The sequence below is a fragment of the Sinocyclocheilus grahami genome, unplaced genomic scaffold (assembly GCF_001515645.1).
Source record: "Sinocyclocheilus grahami isolate Dianchi unplaced genomic scaffold, SAMN03320097.WGS_v1.1 scaffold1337.1, whole genome shotgun sequence".
Lineage (NCBI taxonomy): Eukaryota > Metazoa > Chordata > Actinopteri > Cypriniformes > Cyprinidae > Sinocyclocheilus > Sinocyclocheilus grahami.
The window spans coordinates 20,875-30,636 of NW_015506516.1; the positions used below are offsets into that span (position 1 = coordinate 20,875).

A 9,762-nucleotide genomic window follows, 5' to 3' on the forward strand; every position below is an offset into this window, starting at 1 on the left:
TAAGATCAGATTGCTATGATTTTTTTGCATAACAGTAATTTTTCCCCATTACAGTAATGCAAATGTACTTTCTTTTACACCAAGGTAATAACAATTAGGGGTTTTTTTGCATTATGGTAAAACAACTTTATTTGCATTATGGTAATTACAATGCATTTTTGCATTATGGTAATTAAAAAAAGTAAAAAAAAATTGCATTATACCAACACAATGCAAAAAGTTTTAAAACATAATATACTTTTTTTTTTTTTATAGTGAAACATGACCCACATATTTTTTTTTTGAGATTCACCCTATTGTGCTACAACAATTTTCTCACTCTGGTCTCATTAGCAACACTTCATTAAGTCAGATTCAGAAGTGCTAAAAAAAAAAAACTCACCATGATTATTCAGGAAAACATTTCAGATATCAAATAAACCATTTCCCCAAACATTCATCTTCAGGCTTTTCCTTCCAGCCCCAATGTGTGTGAAACCAAATAGTGCTTGTGTTGGCCATATCTTGGCACTTCACCTCTCGTTGTGATGCCACTGAGCGGCGAATGATTCACTATTAGCGAACACTACACTTCTCTACATCGTCTCGAATGCTACGAAACCGTAAAATCACAAAGCAAGATCAAAACACACAATGCATACAGAGTTTAAAGACTACTTGAAACACGAGTCTATTCAGATGTGACCGCTCGGGTCAAACTGCAGAATCCCAGAATCCCTCCCTCCCCGAACCCTGCCGACGCGTCGCTCCGTAAAGCACTAGAAAATCAGTCTGACAGTAGATGCATGCTGAAGCTGGTTGACGGACCGGGCCGCTCATTTGCCGTCGTCGCCCTCGGCTGGGCTTTCCGAGCTAATGTAATTGACGATGGGCGTGATGACATTGTCCTGGACATAGAGCTGGCAGGCATTGATCTGATCGGTGGTGACGCTCTGGAAGGCGTAATACAGAGACGCAGCAAGTGTGATGAACACCAGAAGCTTCAACCAGAAAGCGAACCAGCGGCGGGGTTTGGGACGGGTGGCCGACGCTCTGCTGCGAACATCTGTGACGGAGGATTTGGTCACTGTGTAAGTGTTCTGCAGCAGGAGGGGCTCCTTGGACCAGAGGTTCAGCGGCTTCACGGGACGGCCCGCAGCACCATGGATCGGCCTCCGACATGTGGCACTGTTCAGATATACAGCGTTAGTATGGAGTTTAATCAAAGAAGTGATAAGACAGGCTGGCAGAATGAAGATTTTTGAAATTATATGGTTTTATTGCACTTTTCAAAACAAGAAAAGCAGTCAAATGTTTCGTATTTTTTCTCAATTGTTCTAATGACAAAAAGAAGTATTGAAAATATATAAATTTAACTTACAATCTGCAAAGGAGTGGATTTTTTTTTTTTTATATTCCATTTAACCTCCTGATACCCGGCAAAATTTTTTAGGATTTTTATTTTTTCATGTCATTACATTGTTTAGAGCATAAAAAAAAATAAAAAAAATTTAAATTATATTTCATTCATAAGTTATGCTTCATCCTTGGTAGAGGACATCGGACTCAATTTAAAAAAAAATTATAATAAAAAGACATGAATGAACATGCATAGGCAAAAACTTTTTCTTTTTTTTTTTTTAAATCACCAATACATTTTTAGTTTTCAGGATTTTTTTTTTTACTAAACTTTGTATAAAGGTGATTGTCAACTATTGTTATAACAGAATGATTTTTTATATACCATTTTTCTTTATGCAAAATGTGTGTAAAATGGCCATAAACAGGTTTTCTCATTATATACAATCTATCTATAAACTAAATCTAATTTGCATATTAATGTGTTTTTGGGGATGTTGGGATTAATGTGTTTTCTTGAGATGTTGATTTATGACACACAGTTTAAAAATTAGTCAGATTTAAATGATAATTACTAAATATTATCATATTTCCACAAGAGTGTCACTAAATTAATATCAGACATTTTTGAAGACTAAGGAGAGGGAGAGGTCACGGTGAATCATCCAAACATTTAGTATCTCTGAAAAGCCCTGAATGCGCTCTGTACAGGACATCCAGACTTAAAACTGTGGCATGTATAGTCTCAGAGAAATTCACTCAAATATAATGTCCTCATATGAGGACGCAGGGTCTCAGGTGGTTAATGTCAAAGAAATTCACAAAATAACATGTTTTGATGCAGTAAAACACCCCCAGATGTAGCAGAAAACAACTGACTTTCATCTGCTATTGGTCATAGTTTTAACCTTGAAATCAGGAAATAATGTCATACATGTGATGCATAGGATGAGAATTGAACAAATAGTTGCAATCTGGCTCACATTCAGACAGGAATCATGTCTTTGTGGCAGTTTTTCTGCTGATTAAGGGATCATACAAGACTTCACCTTACAAATGGCTGTCGAAAGCAAAAACGCTATGAAATGCATCATATTTTGTGACAAAGACTGAAATGCTTGAGCAAAACAGGCTTTATTTTTGGATTCAGCACGCCAGAAGAAACAAATATTGGTTTTCATTCAGCAAATATGATGCAGGTCAAACTTGCAATAAAGAGGACAGCACATCTTCATACTCACGTTATTCCGGTTGGAGTGGCAGGTTCATTGGGGAAGATTTCCTTTAAAATATCTCCTCCATCCACAGATGAATCCTCATGGACTGTTGCCGTCTCCTCCACCTGCTGCTGAAAAGAAGAAAACTCAGCTATTACAGAGCACAGCAGATGAGATTGTGCACCATAAATCAGTGCCTGATGAGACTCTATTGTGATGCTAACTGTATTTTTTTTCTGTGCTTGTGCAGTCTTTACTTTAGGTCGCTGTCTGCTGCTGGTCCTGGTGGTGACTGGAGTCTTTCCTCGGCTCCGGATCAGCTTAGTCACAACGGGAACCGGCTCTGGTACAGGATCAACTTCTGCCAATCAAATACAGAGCAAAAAGATACTTAACATGATCATTAATATATAACTTAAAGCCATTTTTTAAAATTCTAATTAAACTTTTGGAAGACTAAACTCTTTTTAATCTTAAGCAACTTCAGTTGCCACAACTAAACGTTTACGTTTGATGAAGAAACTGTGCTTGTCTGGATGACGCGGATCACATCCAGAGTCAGTCAGAGTCCTCTCCTCAAAAAGACACACCATTTGTGGAAGTCAACAGTTGACTTAGTGAAAAAAAACTACTGAAGTAATAAAAAAGGATGAACCGGACATACTTGAAATTGCGAATGCAAAAAGCTCGACTTGGTATCGACTTAAAATCGATCATTGCATCAAAAAGTAGAAATAAAACAATAACACATAAAAAGTCGTCTTGGTGAATTATTCCAATAACAATGACATTGCAATTTTTATCATCTGAAACATGCTATCCTATATTCCAAAGCGATCTATATAATGCAATTAAAAATTTGCATGCAAAACATGGGCAAAGTGCAAACAAACACGTGCACACATCAGTTCTTGACAACTTGACATTGCACCAATTCATCACAAAACTAAAACGCAGTCAGCCAGAGATAGAATTAGTTACACGGCTCAGTTTGAAATAGAGCTGTCAAAATGGCTGAAAAACTAAATTAATTTTTTTTTTACTTAAATATGAGCAAAATTCGAATTATATTCTAATTTAAAATGCATAATTTCAGTTAGGGTGAAGAAAAGCTTCAGAGGCCACAAGAGGGCGCATCGAGCAAAATATTACTAATGCAAGTCTCTTCAAATCATCAGGTAACATGACTATCTGTGAAAAAAATGTTTAATGTTATGTTCATAATGTTTAAAATAATGTTTATAAACCAATTATAATTAATTAAGTTGCTTAAACAAGTATAAACAAAACAGCATCATGCATGTAAGCATAGTTTAATAAAAAGGGTCGAAAGCCAATCACACAAGAGTACATTTTTCATTTAAAAACACGAGTTGCAGTGGGATGGGGAAAAACCCTGCCATAAAGTTTTATGTTATGTTTTTTCAAAGTTGAACTTGCATTCATTTTACATGGCTTTCTAAACATGCGGATCTTTTGTGCGAGACGCGAGTGCAACGGTGATAGATGTCCCTCTAGAAAATGCGTGAAATATGTGTTCTGTGTGAACGGCTTGGTTTCAGTTTTAATGTAAACAAGATCTTCTCCGCATTGATGTTCACTTTTCCCGCAATATTTGTAATTAACAACGCAGCAGCGCGCATCTAGTGGCCTCAACTGGATAGACTAACAAAAACATTATAATACAACGACACTTACATCGTCATCGCATCTCGTGCGCCACTGATAATGCTGCCTCCTTATCGCACACCTAGAATTCAAATGCACCGTTTTTGCATTCGACCGTGGATTTTTATTTTAAATTCGACAAATATTCAAAATTCGATTTTTTTTTTGACAGCCCTAGTTTGAAGCAGTTGGATATTGGCATATTAGGGACACAAGTGAAGAACAACGGCTTGTTTACATTACAAATATTAGTTTAGTAAGCAAATGTAAGGCTACGACAGAAATATGCAAACATTTGGATTCGTGTCGAATGATAGGTAAGTGAACCTAATGCTAGCTTCACTTTCACTTTAAACCAATTTGGTTTGGCATTTAAAATAGCCTAAATGATATTTATAATGAATGCCACTATAATGTTTATGGTGTTTATATAATGTGTATAAATGTTTCATTTACAGATTTTTACATTATTTCTGAATGCAATAATAGAAAAACTTGACTCAATGTTGATCAGTTGTGATTCACCACCTTCTTTGTCGCTGTACTGATCTTCTTCGGCTGAGTGCGTGTTGCCGTTCTGGTTTCCGTCTGCTTTGATGGTGACGGCCTCAGGGATAGTGGTCTCAGGTTCAGGCAGGCTGGTCTCCACCGGCGGCTGCTCCAGGAGCTGCTGGAGCTTCTTCTCGTACAGCTTACGTGTAGAGGCTGTGATGCATACAGAACCAATACAACGCAAACCTTCACAAATCTACAGATGCAGGACATTCCTACTGGGCGATCAATACTCACAAACACAACAAGACTGCCGAAAACGGTTGTACTCACCAACAATTGGTCCTGAATGGACTCCATACTTCAGAAGCTGAAGCTTCAACTCTTCATCAGTCAAACCAGAGATGTCGTTCTCTTCTGCCCGAACTCTGTCCGTCTTTCTTGTGGCTTTCTGAGGATCAAGGGAGGATCAAAAGGAAAACGTATGTAATTTTTTTTTCTCCATTTCAACTTACTAAGAACATCACAGAAGAGCTTCTGTGTATAGAATGTAAAAGTGTTTACATGTAAAATAACTTTTCAAATCACTCAAGTCAGAATAAATATTAATTATTAGCAATTATATATATATTTATACACACACATACATATATATATATATACATATAGAGAGAGAGAGAGAGAGAGAGAAAGAGAGAGGTAAGCAAGTAAAAAAAATAAATAAATAATAATAATAATAATAATAATAAAAACACTGGTCGATCTGTTTATGATCATAACATTTTCAGGATAATAATGATAATTATTATTATATTTCATGTAATAATTCTGATTATGGGTCAAAGACGTTAAGATGTCCGCATCAAAAGAAATTTACAAAAGTGATTATATGTCCATAGAAAGCACATTAAATGTAAAGGTTTCAAATAAGTTTTTGGAGGATAAAATGTCAAAATTTGGGTGAAATAATGTTACGTTGTCATTCAGTGTAACGCAATATTTATGTAAAAATTCAAACAACATGCTTATTCTGACGTGTACATGTTAAAATATATAAAAGAATAAGGAAGCATATTAAATTTGATTGTGTTTTAAATGAGCAAAAAATTATTACTGATAAATGGGCAAAACCTAGGATAGTGGCACATTTAAAAAATGTAAAATTACAACTAATTAGTATTTGGGGTGAAAGTAATTAGTCTTTTAATACGTCATAAATTGATTTTTGTTGTAAATATGCCTGACAAGACTGTTACACTGAATGATATTTTAGTGGGTGTCTTCTGTAAATCAGGGGAAAATGTATGATATTTATTTTTTACTCAGAAAAACAAAATTGCAATTAAATTAAACAGAATTGTTTTTAAAATTTTGAGGTAAAAACAAAAACAATTTAAAGCAGTATTACACTTACTGTTTTTATGCTTAAACCCTTTTTCATCTTTGACCCTTATATATTTAATTATTATGAATAAAATATGTAAAATCCATACTGTTTGAATGGTCCGTCTCAAAAAAGTAGAAACAATCATGATATTTCCTGTAATAATTATTAGCGTATATTTAATTAACATTAAAATATTATTATTATTAATATTCTTAATATTAAAAATGTTATGGGGTTTTAAATCGGAATATGACTTTTCGTTACGAAACAGGGCATAACTTTCATACACGTCATCTGTAGAGGACAACACGACAAGCATCATGTTAATCAGGCATTTTGGGGAAACACAACAAGTCAACAGGGAAAGAAATTATAGATAAACATTCCTATGAAATATGATATATTCTTATGAAAAGAGAAGAGTAATACTCCCATTATTATACTTGCCCCAAGAACACATTAATATGCAAATTTGATGCAATGTATGCAAAGTGTCATTCGCTCAGTTATGTCATTATTTGAGATGTCTTTGTTATGGGCTATGGTTAGGGGTAAGGGTAGGTCAAATAATGACATAACTGAGCGAATGACATTTAATGACAGTTGTCATAAACATGCATAAAAACCTTCACATTCATGTGTTATGATTATGTAGGTGTCATGTCAGTCTTATGCACACCCCTTCAAGTAAAGTGTAACCAAAAGTTTTATACATTATACAAAAATATAAATGTTCACCCACTAAAACGTAATTCAGTGTAACAGTCTTAACTGTGTCAAAAATCAATTTATACAAAATGTATTACTTTCAGCCCAAATACGAATTAGTTATCATTTCAAATATTTTTCAAACGTGCCACTATCCTAGATTTTGCCCATTTATCAGTAAGACTTTTTTTACTCATTTAAAACACAATCAAATTTAATAAGCTCACTTATTATTTTATACATCTTAGCATGTGCACGTCAGAATAAGCATGTTGTTTGTATTTTTACATAAATATAAGTGTTACGCTGAATGAAGATGTAACACTATTTCACTCAAATCTTGACATTTTATTCTCCAAAAACTTTTACTTGCATTTAATGTACATCAAATCACTTTTGTAAATGTCTTTTGATGCGGACTGACTCCTATTTATCTGAATAACTTAGTCCAGGCGTCCTCTACAAAAGGTCATAAAGTAGGAATAAAATATATTTGATTAAAAAGCTTAAACCCTTTTTCATCTTTGACCCTTATATATTTAATTATTATGAATAAAATATGTAAAATCCATACTGTTTGAATGGTCCGTCTCAAAAAAGTAGAAACAATCATGATATTTCCTGTAATAATTATTAGCGTATATTTAATTAACATTAAAATATTATTATTATTAATATTCTTAATATTAAAAATGTTATGGGGTTTTAAATCGGAATATGACTTTTCGTTACGAAACAGGGCATAACTTTCATACACGTCATCTGTAGAGGACAACACGACAAGCATCATGTTAATCAGGCATTTTGGGGAAACACAACAAGTCAACAGGGAAAGAAATTATAGATATGAAATATGATATATTCTTATGAAAAGAGAAGAGTAATACTCCCATTATTATACTTGCCCCAAGAACACATTAATATGCAAATTTGATGCAATGTATGCAAAGTGTCATTCGCTCAGTTATGTCATTATTTGAGATGTCTTTGTTATGGGCTATGGTTAGGGGTAAGGGTAGGTCAAATAATGACATAACTGAGCGAATGACATTTAATGACAGTTGTCATAAACATGCATAAAAACCTTCACATTCATGTGTTATGATTATGTAGGTGTCATGTCAGTCTTATGCACACCCCTTCAAGTAAAGTGTAACCAAAAGTTTTATACATTATACAAAAATATAAATGTTCACCCACTAAAACGTAATTCAGTGTAACAGTCTTAACTGTGTCAAAAATCAATTTATACAAAATGTATTACTTTCAGCCCAAATACGAATTAGTTATCATTTCAAATATTTTTCAAACGTGCCACTATCCTAGATTTTGCCCATTTATCAGTAAGACTTTTTTTACTCATTTAAAACACAATCAAATTTAATAAGCTCACTTATTATTTTATACATCTTAGCATGTGCACGTCAGAATAAGCATGTTGTTTGTATTTTTACATAAATATAAGTGTTACGCTGAATGAAGATGTAACACTATTTCACTCAAATCTTGACATTTTATTCTCCAAAAACTTTTACTTGCATTTAATGTACATCAAATCACTTTTGTAAATGTCTTTTGATGCGGACTGACTCCTATTTATCTGAATAACTTAGTCCAGGCGTCCTCTACAAAAGGTCATAAAGTAGGAATAAAATATATTTGATTAAAAAAATAATAATAAAAATAAATTCTCAATTTGTTTCTCATGCTCTGACCAATGCAATGACACACAAAAATCCACACAGTTTGTGTATGCTTCTCAGGGTTAGGCACAATCACAATGTGATTTCCAGGAGCCTCGTCTCGCTCACCTTCCCCGAGCGGCTGCTGCTGGTCACCGGCGGCGCGGTCATCGCCTCCTCGTCGCTGGAGAAAGTGTCCGGAGCCGGAGCACTGATGCTCTTCTTGTTGAGGGCCGTCAGGTTCTTCAGATACAGCTGCACATACACGTCTTTCTTGCAGTCGGCGCTGGGCAGAGGCACGCTATTAGCCAGCAACTCGCTCCTCAGCTTCTCTTTAGTCAGCAGCGCCGGATCCTCGTGGAATTGCGCCATGCTCCGTCTGTATTTACAGAATGAGATATAAAACACGGGTTATTACTTACAAAACGCAAATGTAGTTATTTTTATTTTCACGTTTAGAAGCCAAGCGGGGTGTTTTTGTTAGTACCTGACGGAGAATAAATCAAAATAAAAGCGCGGGACTCTGTTGACAACCGTCAGACCGGCTCGCGCCTTCCGTTTGAATGTCCTCGTAGGTTTTTACGACAAACACAGCTATCTGTTACACCCCAAATAATGGTTTTTGGAAGATTGATGCATCGGAGCTTGTGGTTCAATAAAAACAGCGCTGCTAAAATGCGTAATTAAACGGTTTTGACGGCGGATAAAAGTAGAAATAGCTCGACGGCTCGGTGCTCGCCTGGGAAATGGCACGGTAGATCTAAGCTCAACGCTCATTGGTTGAACGGGTTAAGTAAGGCGTTCTCCTATTGGTCGACGCCGAAGAGCGTCCCAAAACAAAGAGGCCGACAGCTGCAACAACACACACTTGAATTTACAGCAGGATTCTTTACAAGAACCTCTGCGTTATTGTGAAGCATGTGGACAATAAATAAATAAGGAAAACATTATTATATCCTCCTGAGAACCAGAAATAAAAAGCTTTGTGAATTTAGTATTTTTTCATGTAACTAGATTGTTTAGAGCATAAGGAAAAAATGGTAAAATAACATTTTTGAAAAATTATATTTTATTCATAAGTTATGCTATGTCCTCTGTAGAGGACACCAGGACTCAGTTTTTCTAAAAATAAAATGACAAGAGTAGACATGAAAAGGCAAAAACAATGGGAATTTTTTTTAAAACGCCAATCAATTTTTAGGTTTCAGGATTTTTTTATACCTAACTTTGTTTAAGGATGGTTCTCAACTATGTTATACAGTATATAACA

The 9,762-nt window shown here is 34.9% G+C and overlaps 1 protein-coding gene across 2 annotated transcripts; it reads right to left on the reverse strand.

Annotated features, from left to right (window-relative positions):
• Window positions 1–253: 253 nt before the first annotated feature.
• Window positions 254–9,246, reverse strand: LOC107569350 (lamina-associated polypeptide 2, isoforms beta/delta/epsilon/gamma-like). 2 transcript variants are annotated; one of them, XM_016255426.1, is made up of 7 exons: window positions 8,980–9,246; window positions 8,622–8,871; window positions 5,049–5,166; window positions 4,752–4,928; window positions 2,813–2,916; window positions 2,580–2,683; window positions 254–1,167 (listed from the first exon to the last, which is right to left on the reverse strand). In XM_016255426.1, the coding sequence occupies exons 2-7, from the start codon at window positions 8,862–8,864 to the stop codon at window positions 816–818; spliced, it is 1,098 nt and encodes a 365-aa protein (XP_016110912.1). In that variant the 5' UTR covers window positions 8,865–8,871; window positions 8,980–9,246; the 3' UTR covers window positions 254–815. The 2 variants fall into 2 exon arrangements, with proteins under 2 accessions (XP_016110912.1, XP_016110911.1); XM_016255425.1 differs by having other exon boundaries at window positions 2,580–2,686.
• Between the last annotated feature and the right edge of the window lie 516 nt (window positions 9,247–9,762).

Excerpts from the sequence above, each read along its gene's own strand:
- LOC107569350 (XM_016255425.1), bottom strand. The coding sequence starts at position 8,864 with ATGGCGCAATTCCACGAGGATCCGGCGCTGCTGACTAAAGAGAAGCTG. Across the intron at positions 5,167-8,621 it reads GCAGCAGCCGCTCGGGGAAG|AAAGCCACAAGAAAGACGGA; the intron begins GTGAGCGAGACG and ends CTTGATCCTCAG. Across the intron at positions 4,929-5,048 it reads CCATTCAGGACCAATTGTTG|CCTCTACACGTAAGCTGTAC; the intron begins GTGAGTACAACC and ends TATGCATCACAG.